This window comes from Falco cherrug, chromosome 9 (genome assembly GCF_023634085.1).
Source record: "Falco cherrug isolate bFalChe1 chromosome 9, bFalChe1.pri, whole genome shotgun sequence".
NCBI lineage: Eukaryota > Metazoa > Chordata > Aves > Falconiformes > Falconidae > Falco > Falco cherrug.
The window spans coordinates 51992657-52006645 of record NC_073705.1 but is presented as its reverse complement, the minus strand read 5'-3'; the positions used below and the strand labels follow the sequence as shown (position 1 = coordinate 52006645).

At 38.7% G+C, this 13989-nt stretch overlaps 1 protein-coding gene across 2 annotated transcripts in view; it reads right to left on the bottom strand.

Moving 5' to 3' along the window:
• Positions 1–11888, bottom strand: part of TACC2 (transforming acidic coiled-coil containing protein 2) — a 129567-nt gene extending 117679 nt beyond the window's left edge. For both annotated transcript variants that reach the window (XM_027805479.2, XM_055720123.1), the window contains exon 1: positions 11817–11888. In XM_027805479.2, the coding sequence (XP_027661280.2) occupies positions 11817–11849 (33 nt within the window). In that variant the 5' untranslated portion in view covers positions 11850–11888. The remainder of the gene's footprint in view (positions 1–11816) is intronic.
• Positions 11889–13989: the final 2101 nt, after the last annotated feature.

Here is a 13989-nt window from a genome sequence, read left to right as displayed (position 1 = left end):
CTGCAAATCCCTGTGGTTCTACAATACTCCTATGGGGCTGCTTACAACAGGTAGTGGCATCTTCCTGGTGATTATTATTTTTTGCAGAAGTATCTTCAGAAGGCAAAAAAGAACTGGTAAGAGCTGCTTTGAAGAGTAGCTGGGGATGTTCTTCAAGTACAACAAAAGAACTGGCGAGAAACAATTAAGTGTAAAGCAAAAATAACACCTGAATGAAGAAGCTCTGCTTCAAATCCTCTGGCACATCAAGCAATAGTGAAAGAGAAGGAAAACGGCTTCATCGGATCACCCTCAACATACAGGCACTGTTATTTTAATTATTGACTGTAACTGTAAAAAGCCTAAGGCACACTTAATGTAAAGACACATAAGTGTACAGACTGACAACAGGAGAACTGCTTCAGAATGATGTCATAGATGAAAAGCATAGTACACAATTCCACCTGATCTCTTGGGCTTTTTTACTTTCAGTTTTTAGGTTTATTTTGTTATAGAAGTAGTCAATAAATTGCAGAAAGCTATTGTTCACAAAAGTACACTTCTGGACATGAACATGGTGTGCTTTCATACAACCAAAGGCTTCTTGTGTTCAGAGCCAGGAGTGAGGGACACCCGGTGGACACAACAAGCCCATGTAATGAGCAATTGAAAAGGTCAGGGCATACTGAAAATAGAAAAAGACTTCCTTTAGACTTAAGGCAAATTTGATTAACTCTCATATCCTCTGCCTTCCCCTGGAGGAACCCCTTCACTACAGCTTTGTTTGCAGAAGTCTCCTTTATCACACCGCTTTCCGCTGGGATAGACCAAGGGTTCTTGGTTTCATGATTATTAAGCACTTACCCAGCATGTGCTGACATCTGGCATTTGGAATATTTATTTAGCTATAGATGTTGGCCCCAAAACCACAGTATACAGCAAAAAAATACTAGAACATCAAGATTTATACAAGGAAATTTGTTTCTTCCAGCCAGAAAAAAAAAAAAAAAGAAAAAAGAAAAAAGTAGATCTTACCTAGCTGACAGGGCTCTGTTTTGCTTTTGATGCTATGTTTTGGGCAGCTTTGCTTTTGTTTGCATGAGAAAGTTTGCATGGAGAGTTTATTTCAGTACGTAAATATGTGTGCAGAGAGAAAGAACTATGAAAAAATGTGTTATTACATTACGAAGAAAAAAACTCAATAAACAAAACCAGTGACTTCTGGGGCCATACATGATCGTGCTGGAGCACGTCCATGGCCCAGTTGCCACTCACAGACTACCACTATACCCACACCCCAGAGCCTACCCCACTTGCCAGTTAGCCTTTAGAAAACGAAGGAAGCCAAGGTGGGGGTATTTGTATCTTGGCAGAAAAGGAACTCCTCCAACTAGATGGGCCCAACCCCAAGAAGAGTCAGTCTTCAGAGCATGCACTGGCCTTGGCCCACCAGGGAAGAAAGACAAGAGCAAGGCAGCAGGTTGGTAAACTCACATCAAGCCCTGCGAGGCAGCCATGGTAGCATGCTCTTACTTGGTCAATGTATCATGTCCAACTGCAAGAGCTATAGTTGGATCAGTCTGGGAGGTGGGCCAAAAATGAATGCCTCACAGTAGCAGCCAAATTAAGAATAATTTTTAGGCCACTTGCAGACAAAAATGACCTCTTTTCCTTTCCCAGAAGGGCAGGGAGGGTAGGGAGAACCACACAAAGAATCCCAAGAAATTAGGCCAATTTACAAATTTGTCCAGATGCCTCCAGCAGTTGGCAAGAGCAGTGAGAACCAATTCCTTATTATTCCTTCTTTCTACTACCACCATCTCAAATTTGCTCCAGCTGATTTGGATGCTAGGCAGGAGGAATAATAACTCACAGCTCTCTTCAGAAGATGAAGAGCTACATGTTTGGCCTCCTTCTTCTGAAGCCTCTGTCACCTTTCACAGCAGAAAGGAGCACAGCAAATAATTAAGTCATTAACTTACTGCACTTACATGCTGCACACTTAGTACCCACACATTGCTTCTAATTAATTTCTCTTTCACAAGGTCAAATGTTTAACTCAAAGAGCTCCTTTAGGTTACAAACCTCTGTTCTACTGACCTGCAGTCATCCCACTTTTGGAGCCACAGCATAATAGGGATGCCACTTGTGCACAGGTCTCTAAAATAAAACTCCTTTCTGTGCAGAGAACCAGTATCCTTTGGATTGCCATCCACCAGAGCCATTAATCCCATGAGCCACATGATAACAAATACTTAATCAACAACACGGGCTCCATTACGGCTTTAAAAAGAAACACTACTAATCAGACTGTTGTATAATAAACCCAAAGGCACATTGCCACCAAAGCTCAGAGCGCTAACAAATACAAGGAGACCTAAGTCAGTGGTTACATCTCCTAGGTACTTAGAAGCCATCAGTACAATCAGCTCAGGACAATTTGAAACTGTAACATGGAGTCAGGCTCATTTGTCATTGGCTCCCTGAGTCTGGCACTCCACAAAACACTTTGGGGCCAGAATAAATTTGGTTAAAATTTGCTGGATTTTACTTCTACTGTTCATCCTCATAATTCACAAGTTAACTATATCACAAAGACATTTAAGTGCCTGCTATACCTGAACACTTCATCTTATCAAAACTAGGATGTTCCCATATTAGATGCAGGGGAGCACCCATGTCCCAGTGATTTTATCAGCTGTTACACTAGGTCTTAATATCACACCCTGGGAGGGGCAGATTGAGAAGGCAAGTAGAGTGATCACAACAAAACAGGGTAGTCACGTGCACTGTTTTGAAGACTACTTTTAACATTTTCCATAGGTTGTTTGGGGGGTTGGGGTGCTGGTGGGATTTTTTGGTTGCTTGGTTGGTTTTGACTTTTTTTGGCTTTTAAATAGTTTTGTGCTTTCAGTGATCTAATATTTTTATGTTTAAGAAGTTACAGTTCATCTCCCAGCCATCCCTTAGCAACTATCATTGGCCACAGAAAAATCTGACTCTCATTCTTCCACTTCCAAACATGATCAAATTTAACCCACATTAAAACAAACTTTGCAATGTTGGAGCGGAGTCTGAATTGTTGACACTCTTCTTTCTTTACAGGCTGTCAGGAAAAGCAAAGTTGCCCGCTTACCTAGTAAGGCAAGAACACACATGGCCAGGAAAGTATATTTTCAAAAGACGCTCAAAGGAGGATTTTAACAATAATCTAAAATAAGTCTTGATGTAGATATTTAAATGTAAAAGGAACTATTAATATTCCAAGATACAGGAAAGCTTGATGCATTGGTCTACATTTAATGTATTAATTTAATCATCATAAAAGAATATGCTCTGTGAATCTGTGCCAGCCAGCAGAGAAACATAATTCAATTTCTCCATTTTTTTCAAATTTAAGCTAGTTATGCAAATCGAGTGTTGAACTAGCTTTGCAGAGCATGCTTTTATTTTTAATTAACATCTGTGAAAACAATTAGAAAGACTATGTTTTGTTCACAAGCATCATCAGAAAGCTGCTGCTAAATAAATTACTTTTGAGGTTTCAACACAGCCTCTAAAGTGATTTACTATAGAAGCCTGTAGCTAAGTTTGCTCTATATTCATTTCAAATGTAGTATACTCCTTTTTGAAAAGGATTCTGAGATTATAAAAAGTTATTTTATTGAAAGACTTAAAGAAACAATTATATTAAGAACCAGAATACAGAGGTTCTCAGAAGTTTTTTTCTTCAAGCCCAGGTTTAATTAAAAAAAGAAACAACAAACAAACCAAGTTTGTCAGAGAGATTATAAAAACAACAGAAGGAAAACTAAACAGTTTACAGGGTTTTTTTTTTCATTTAAGACAGCATACTATTTAAATGAATAAAATAAAACTGATTCTCCTGAAATATGCAATATAATTTGCATTAAACCTTTCCACAAGCAGTGGACTCTGCAAGAGCACAAAGTAAATCTACAGGATCACTTCATTTGCCTGATGACTTTGAACAGGAGCTTAAAAGTTTAAAAAAAAAAACCCAAAAAAAACCCCAAAACAAAACCAAACCAGGAGAACTCCATTAACACTGTAGCCAAAAGGATTATGTGTCCTGTGCTGCTGTACTCTGGCTACAGTTATCATGCCAGAAAGAAATTCCTTTAATGCTACATGGGAGCCTGTTGACAGCTCGGCTCCCAAAACACTGTCTCTCCCTTCCTGGTTCAAAGCCATAGCAACAGCACTAGGCAGTGCCACAGACTTGTGTTACAGCAATTCAAGAAGCCTCGTGTTTCTCAACAAGCCACCAGACTCCTGATCACAAAGCACAAACTGGGTCTGGATTTAAAGCCTAGCATTCACGCTCAAGCCCCTTCAAATAAGTGAATTTCATTTGATTCCCCTTTCTCCTTTCACTCAATAAAAGTTGCTGCTTCCTATTACATCTGCCCTCTGCAACATTCCTCCATTAAACACGCATCCTTTTATAGCAGTTGCTGGAACATGCCATAGCTCTGACTAGCTGAAAGTAAACTTTGAAAAGTTACACTGAATTTCCATTCCCTCCAACTCCCTCTGGTTACCGGGGGGGGGGGGGCGCGGGAGGAAGCTGGAATGATCCTTTACAAGTCTCAATCAGTAAACCAGAACTTACCTTTTATATTTCTCCATATCTTCCACTAAAAGTTCAGGGTTTTTTAATAGCTTTTTTTAAAGTCTGCCTGCTCTAAGTGTTGACTGTTCACTCCCAGGTGCCTCCTTCTCTGCAGGCATGGGAGCAGGCAGTGGCGGTGCAGGTGAATGCTGGGACGCAGAGCAAAGGTCAGCCCTGTGGCACCTGGGCTCCAGTTTCAGATCAGCTGCCAAGCTGGCTGAACTGGGAGGACGGACACATGGTCCCCGTTAGGGGCAGTTGGCCACATGTGCCCTCAGTCAAACACCTCACACGTGTACGGCTGAGCAGGCTAGCATCAAGCAGGAAAACATGCACATGGAGGTCTTTGGAAAGGTTTCTCTGTACTGCTTTGCAGCAATTGCTCATTTTGCTGCAGGACTGGTTGCAGAGAAAGGGACTGAAAAGTTGTTCATCCACAATCTCGATCAATAGGCTGTTCTTTGTTATTTTTGTTGTATTTCAGCATTAATTCTGTTCCTTGGAAACAGAATTGAGACACCAGAAAATGGCTTGCTGAGATTCTTAAAATTATCAAGTTTAAGAGTTCCTGAAACAGTTCCTGAATTTCCTACTAGAAATCAATACCAATGAAATATGAATAACACAGTCTATGTCACAGAAGTGGAAAAAAGACTAGTTTTAAAGGTTACATTTCCTAAAATCAAAATTGCACAGGACACATAGTTGGGAAATCATAGTTTTAAAATGGCTGTCGCAATTTTTAAAGACAGAGCAGGTTTTAGGAGCTACCTTTTAGTTCCTCTGGCTTTTTATTTTTGTTGTTCTGCAGGTACAGTAACTGAGTAGCAAATTAGATTTTCCAGTCTTTATATTCTTGGAGAACCACCGTTTTTCCCTTATTTGAAGAAACGGTACCAAAATAGACAAAAATTAGATAGTGAGTAGATATTGCTTTAACAACCAGAACTTTTCAATCAAACCAGCAAACACTGGTCAGCAAAACTGCTGATCATGGGACAGTAACAAATTGGTACCTGACTTATTGGGCCAAGCTTGAACTCCACGTGACAGTTAAGATCTCAATAACTATACTAAAATTTGGTTTTATTACATTGCAAAGGAGTTAAATTCTGATCTTAATAAACAACTTGTGCAGGAACCTGCATTATTCAGTGCCTGCCCCTTGTTGAGAGCGGCTGGAGTATGGGAGTTTAGAGAGGGGGATGACCGTCAGGACCACTTTTTTTTCCCCCCAAACATCATGACTGCTTAATTAATTGGATGCAATTATGACATGATCAGATGCAAAAAGCAGACTCTTTCCTTAAGGGAAATTCCATACAGAATTTTGCAATTACAGTAATTTTTTTCTTTAATCAGTAATTGTGTAAAATGCTATTTGTTCTGGCTTGATTTGTCTCTCAGGAGTAAAATTTTAAGCTCATGCTTTTTCCGATTAAAATCCTAAAAGGGACAGGAATGCAAAAATTTGCATTTGGTGAAAGTTACATTTAATCTGCTTCTTACAAATACAAGAAGCAAAGTGTGATGTGGTAACAACAGCATTTGAAAAATTCTGGCAACAATATTTATCCTAAGTACCTACAACTTTTTCTTAGAGGAAAAAAAGGTGGCTTTCCCTCCTGAGAAATACCTGTGCTGTGAAGATAAAAATAAACAGTGGCAAGTGGTGGTGGGGTGTGTGTGTCTGTCCGTGTGTATTTTTATATATAGTCAGTTTATTTATATACAGTCACCATCTTATCCTTGGTTTAGCATTCTTCACAAAACACACAACTTCTAGCTACAGCAAGAGCAGTTCAAACCCTCAGGCTTCATTGTTTGTGTTTATGACCCTTCCAATCCACTGAGGGCACTAAGCTGTTTATCTTCAGAGCCTCATAATGTCAACATAAGTATCTTTTCAACAACTTGCTTCTATGTTTAAGCCTTAAGTTTGAACCTACGTAGCATGAGTTTGCACAGGGCTAAGTGAAGCATAGCTATGTAACTGGCTTCATGGTTCTTTTTAACCTAGTCTTTCCATCCGTTTATGTGATTTATGTTCAGGAGACAAGAATAACCTGTGAATTTTCTTTTGCAACTCCACTAGTCTTGCTGCAGCTTCTTATTTTACTTTGTCCCTTTCCTGACAGTTGGGTGAAGGCCTGATGAGTACCTACGTTATTTTCTTAAGGATGGCAAGTGTATGCGATACAGCAGGAGAGAGAGAATAAAATTGATGATCTTGGGGAAAAAAAAAAAAATCTTCACCACATAACTTGCAATCGTCAGTCAATATAATTTTAGCTAGAGCAGCTTTCTGACTAGTGATTCTCAGCAGCTTAACAATGAAACACTTGAGAAAATACTGTTAGATTCATATGAAGTACTATTGGGAAAATCCACTCCAAGTTGAGTTCTAAACTCTGTTGTGCTCCCCAGTCAATAGAGTTTGCTTACCGAGCAATTTCTAACTGCCCCTGTCTGTGGAAAATGTAGGTCCAACATTTTCATACTATTTCTAAATAGAGAAATGTAGTAAATAATTATAGAAGCTCTTTATAAATACAAGATGTTTTTCCTTTTCATCTGTACTCATAAGTGTGCATTTCCCACTATAAATACTAGTAGCTTTACAGATGCGATGGCAATTTTAACCATTAATTCAGAAGAGAAGGAACAGTCTTCCAACCTCCTTTTCACTATGCTTTCAAATTAAGAACCCTGCCACAACTTTGAATTTTATTCTTCTTTCATCCCCCCTCCTTCATTCACAGGGAAGAACAAGTATACTAATTATTCATTGCAGTAAGAAGTGTCCCAGAATTTGCTGCATTTGCATAAATGGACATATAATTCTCTGAAAACAATGTTCTTTTTGTGTAAATTCAAGCCAGTACTTGGTATTACTCACCATAGAATACTGGACCAGTAGTAATTATCATTGGAAGTAAGTATTAATGAATATTGTGACTGGAGGTGGGCTAGAACTACATAAGCAGTAATGGGCACACTGGCCTGTAGCCATTGGCCATCGACTGTGGAGCATTCTGCTGCCCTGTGCATTCCTGATCTGCAATGGATGAAATAGAAGGAAAAATGAAAGAAAATAATTTTGAGATAAAAGTGGTGCATCATGGTGGACACAACAAACGCTAAGAAAAGCTCATGTAGGGTAACAGCATACCTCATTAAAATGCCATAGGCAAAATTATTATGCAGAAAACTGGGAATGTATTTCTATTCCCAATTGAATATAAACAATGGAATATATACAAATGTTATTGCACTGTTCAAAAAGTATGTAAACACACAGTATGAACACCAAAGCTCAGAGGAATTTGCCCCATTATCATCTGTGGGAATGAAGAGTGAAGGCTGGGAAGCTGCTCATGTGCCCAGTGCATTCTCTGCTGATCCCTATAATACTGGGATCTGGCAGAAAAGCCGTACCAATTAACTAGTTCCGTCATTTTGCATAGACGTAAGGAAGTTGAAATATGGGAAAATAATAATGCAGAATATTAACTGCAGAATGTGCAGCAGATTTGTTCGTAAGAACTAAATGGAGAAATCCTAGCAGGAACACTGACGCTTGATGCTTCAGGAAATAGACTCTTCAAAAGTTGTGGCCTCTTTGGAAAGTATGCATGTGTTGAATATCTTACACATTTCACAGCAGAAAACAAGAACAAAAAAGATAACTACACATTAAGATATTTGTTTAAAAAGAAACAGACAATAACAAATGTGGCATAACCAGCTTTGGCTATTTACTTATTCAGAAAATATAGAAGAAAGGATAAAACAAAATATATAGAAATAAGTTATGTCTAACTGACTTTGAAATTCTCTTTTCAACTGTGGGATAAAATATGCACTGCTAGAATTTCAATTCAGCAGCAGTTTTCACCTTCAAAGAGCTTTACAATTACTTGGTAACTGACTTTAGTCACAAGAAAGGCTGTGAAAGATGACAGATCTCCAAGTGGCAAGAGTTAAAAACCTCAGTTAAGATTACTACATATTAGAAAATCCAGCCTATTTGAGCTTTAGAGAATTTTGTACTCATGTTTCCAATGACAGAGAGCTCTTTTTTTTTTTAACATCCTCCACCCTCCCCTTCAGCAGATGCCCCTCTAGTAAATGGAAGGCCATGATAAAAACCAGCCATGAAAGGCAATAATAATCCTCTAATGCATAGTTATTTTGGGAGCTGGTCCTTGAGTTAACTGCACAAACCCCTGGAAGAGTGTGGGCATGGCTGGGGTGCAGAGCTAGTATGCTGGGCTCATGCTCCCTCACACAGACCACATGCCTCAGTCAAACTTTTTCGAGAACAGATTTGTTGGTTCTAGTCAGCTTGGTTTCATTTCTAAGTGTGGCTTTATTAGCTGGCATCTGTGCCCAGACTATCAAGAGGTCTAAGGCTGAGTAAGTGCGTAGACACATCTGTCTCTATGAAACTATGAGCTTTTTCTTTTTCTTATGGCTATGTAGATGATTTTTGAACATTTGGCTGTCCAGAAAAGCCAAGGAAAAGCCTGATGACAGACCTTGCCATTCCTCTGTGCATTTGGGTGAATAAAGGTGTCTAATGGGCACCACAATGGCTGAGACTGACACTTCCATGAACTGCAGTGCTTCTCATAGCTTCCCATTAAAGAATACCTCATTTACTACCCCTGTATTTTGCCTGCTAAAGGTTGGATCTCAAGGGTCAAACTGGGTCAAAATGTCTGTTCTTCTAGATTGTTTCTTTTTCAATTTAAACACATTTCTCTTCATGTGGAGTTTTGCTTTTCAAGGAAAATGCATGTCAAAAATAGCTTGTATTTAATTCAGCATAAGCCAACAAGCTGTGCCACTGACAGACCCTTGTTTGGAAGCAAGCTTTGCTATCTGAAAAGGGCCGGTTACAAATCTAAAATCTTTCAGCAGTTTGGACTTTGTGTACTGTTACAGTGAAACACAACATGGTTAGTATATGTAAAATCACTTTGTTAAATATACTGCTGGCCCCAGCCTTATTTTATCCAAATATTATCTTTGCTCATTTTGACTAAATTTAGATTATATTTTCCTCAGAGGCTGATCTTTACAAGACAGATTGGGTATTTACTTTTTCTCTTAGTGTCTACTACATCCTTCATAGTAGCACATCTATTCCACAGACCTTCCCTCTTCGTAAATGAGTTCTAAACTTAGCACAGGCTCTCCCATCTTTAATGCAAACCATGTGTATGGCTTCCAAATGACTCAGCTGAGAGCTAGCGCTGTGCAATGGTGTTCTCTGATAAATACAAAAACAACTCATGTCAATTGGTACTGAATATAAGAACACCACCCACTGAGCTATTTTAATTGTGTTAGAGTTGGAAGGCAGCATGCAAAGGGGGTCAAATACAGACTGTTTCTCTAAAGCAGAGATTGCTATCAAAGAAAAAAGTTAAAAAAACAGATATTTTTTTTTTACAACTTGCTGAAAACTTAAATGAAGCTGCCTTGCAAATTTGCAGTCAGTGTCAAAAAACTCCAAGGCCAGAAGCAGATACATAAAAAGAGGAACGGCCAACCCTGATGCTAACATTTTGAAATGCAAACCATGCAAACCCATTTCATCATCCGCTACCTGCGGTGTTCCTTGGCTTGGTGGTATAAGGATGACTATCTGCCTTGGGAACTTCTGACTAAAAATGAATGTATTTAAACATTTCAGTGGCTGTAACAATGTTCACTATTCATTAAGCAATACTTTTTCAATAGCTGTTCAGCAGCTTAAGTGGCTTTTAAGATTTTATTAATACTTCTTGTTATTTCTCTGTTAATAGTGACTTTTAATGCAATTTGGATTTCTAGCATTTATTGTTTTGCTTTGGGGTTTTTTTGTGGGCTTTTTTTGGGTGGTGGTAGTGGTGGTATTTTGATTTAGCTGGTTTTTTAAAGTCTGAAAAAGAGAACAGAGCTTACTTCCCTTATTAGAAAATAAGAACTTATTAGATTTCTTAATTTCAATAACTTTTAAGTAAAGTCTTCTCAGCCTCAGGAGGCCTCCTGAATAAATATATTTGACTTTCAAAAACTTCCTAAGTGAAAGCTTAGATAGAGAAGAAATTCTCATTACTTACTTAGTAATGGGAACTAACATATTCCCCTCTTCCCAACCTCTGAAAAAAGTTAGGACCAAACCTTGGGCTAACTTGGCCTGAACAATTAAGAATTATGGAAGATTTTTCTTCTAAAAAATTCTTTATGAAAAAAATCTAACTTGTAATAGTGATTCCCTTGAGAGGGTCCACTTTGCATTGCACAAGGTACAGCACATCTGCTGAGACCTGAAGTGGAAGCAAAATGAACCCTAATGCATTTTGTCATCTACCATAATATATGGCAGGAGAGACAATGAAACATGTCCTGATATTTTAACTGTTGAAATCAATGAATTGCAATTTTTATTCAAGTTTATATCAACATAGTAACTTATAATGTAATTGTACACCACTACCCATAGCCATACAGGATCCCTTCATTTCAAGACTAAAAATAAATCACCAAACAACATGCACTGACAATGCACCCTTCTGAAATGGCTGTAAACTCCTGGATCAGCATACATTGCAAGGTCATTTCTCAACAAAAAGCTATTGTGTGTCAGAGCTCTGAGGGCACCGTAGGCATTGCCTGGCTCCCAGGGCCTCTCCCAACCCTGCCCATGGCCCAGGATGCTATTTCAGTTCTCCCAGGGACATCATCCCTAGCAATGCCATAGGATGTTGGTCTCCTGCTCAAGCACGGTCCTGCCCTGCCTGGCTATCTGCCCCCCACAGACTGCCATCCCGGCCCCATCTTGGCCTGTCCTCCTCAGGGACTTGCCTGATGCCCTGGGGCTGGGGCTGCCCCAGGCTGCTCCCTAGCCGTCCCCTGCCTGCCCTGCTGCCAGGCTGGGGAGGTGGGATTAGGCAGCCCTATTCTCCCTGTGGGGATCCTCAGTGGCTCCTGTCCCCCAGGGAGCAACCACCTGCATAGTGCCCTGACGCCATGTAGTAGCATCATTGCCAAACAAAAAGTTGCCTTCAATTATGATAAATGAGCCTTAAATATGAGTGTAACTGGGAGCAGAAGATAAATGTGGGATAAGCAACTGGTGAAACTGATTTCTGTAAAATTTGCTCTAGGCTAGTAGGGAAAGAAGATGCAATCACACTGTCACACTCACCTGATTTTCCACACTACTGTTCTCATTGCCCATTTTGATGTTGATGTCCAGTATCAAACAGCAATTAAAGAAAGATCACTGGAAGAAAAAAAAAGTTCTAAGTCTTCTGTAAAAAAAAAACAACAAAAAACCCAACAAAACCCCCTGGAAATTTTTGAGGAATGTCATCTCAGTCACCATATCAGCTGCCCCTCCTGACATTCAGTCCTACAAAGATTTAGAGTCATAAATCAGGCAAAGAACTCCTAATGTTTTTATTTCATAGTGTCTCTCTGCTGTCTTCCCCACACTGGCTCCACTTATGCTGAAACACACTCCTTGAAATAGCTTTATTACTGTTTCTGGATTATCCCATGTCATTTGAGCAGAAAGACATTTTCCTTGCCAAAGTTACTTTGGATGGACAGCCCATATGAAAATGTTATTGTTTTAACTGTATTCAAACTACTTTTATTTCTTGGAGATCCTGGGCTGAGCTGCATGCCCACATTGTCAGAACCACAATGTTAAACCTGACTGTTACTGTAACAGAAACAATTTCCTATAGATGCACTCAGCTTTAAGAAAGAGTAAATGATTTTTTTTATCCTTATCACTGGAATTGTAATCTGCTTTTCTAAGGCACTATTCTGCTTACAATATTATGACCTAACCACATTTTCTTTACACTTAACACAATCTGCCAACCTTAATTACTACTGGTTTTATACTAGTTCAACCCTAATTATTTAATTTCAAAAAAATCCTCTAAGCATTAGAACTGTAAACATCAGCTCTAGAATTATTATCTCCCCAGGCATCATTAATTTCTGTATTTTTTTTGAAAAGGATACTTAATAGTAAAAGTACATAATAAGAGATTCACTTATAAACATTTACTTTGCGTTCTAGATATTTTGGGACTCAGGCATTTAAATTCACTGTATTTTATTACTGGATAGGTGAAAGTTATACACACTCTTCAATTATTTTTTCCAAAGAATGTGGGATTGGTCTGCAGTATTTGTCAAGAAAAACTTCATTAAAGTCAGGCTGTAAAAGAAATATTGCACTTTGATAGGCAAGGAAACCATAAAAGCTTTTAAGGAATGTTATTACTTATTACTACAGTACACTTTTTTAAACTTGAAAGATTATTTTTCTTCACAGGAGGCTTGGAGAGAGAAAGAAATTCAACACTGCTTTTAAGCAATGCTGTTTGACTTTAGTGTCTTCAAGGGATATATTGGTGCTTGAACTCACTCCTGTTGAAATCACTGGGGCAACGATTGCCCTTTTAGTGATTAATTAGCAGCACTAGGTTTTATCTGTTGAGATTACTGCCAAATCCTCTACTGTTTTAAACCAGTACTGAACTAAATTGAAGACTGTATGTAATATTTTCAAAATCACTATTCCCCAAGTACAAAGTACTCCACCACGAAGTAGTGCACACACAAATCTTTTCAGACCCAGCTCAGTGAAATGTTCCAAAACAACAGATGAAGATTATAATATTTTAAGTGTATTGATATAAAAGACTATCATCACACTGTTAGATCAGCTGACTAAGGTTTCAATGCACAGGAGAGAAATAATAATTTTGCCATAGCAGTGTGCTTCCCTCAACAGCCAGCACATTTCCCTGGGAGTGTATATACTGGCATTTCTGTGCCGCTGACCTAATGAGCTTTTCTCTTCCCAGCTCTTTTTCTGTTTCCACAGACATCATGTGAAGACACCAGGAAATTTAAAGCTCTCTAAACTGTCCCCTGACAAGCACTTGCAGTAATAAGCTGGGGAATAAATGAAACTCTCCAAGTCCTAATGGAGCTGCTTGGTTTATTGAGGTGGGGTCTTGTACATCAGTTGTGCACAATGTAAATTTTGCTTATTAAGTTCTTAAATAGATCAGCCAGTGTATGACAATGCTGCTCTATTTTAGAGTAAATTCACTCCAGTGCATAATATACTCTCTGTGCTTATGCACCAACTCAGCAATACTGACTGTTAAGAAGAGCTACTGCTAATAGTGGCCAAATTTGTAATATTAAGTTGAAAGAAAAAAGTACCTTATTTCCTTATTAAAAATTAGTTTCTTATTAAAATGTATAGGAATCAAAGTAGAAAATTAAAAAAGCACAGCAAAAGTGCTAGCTATCACAAATCTCCACTAATATATCATATTATGTTG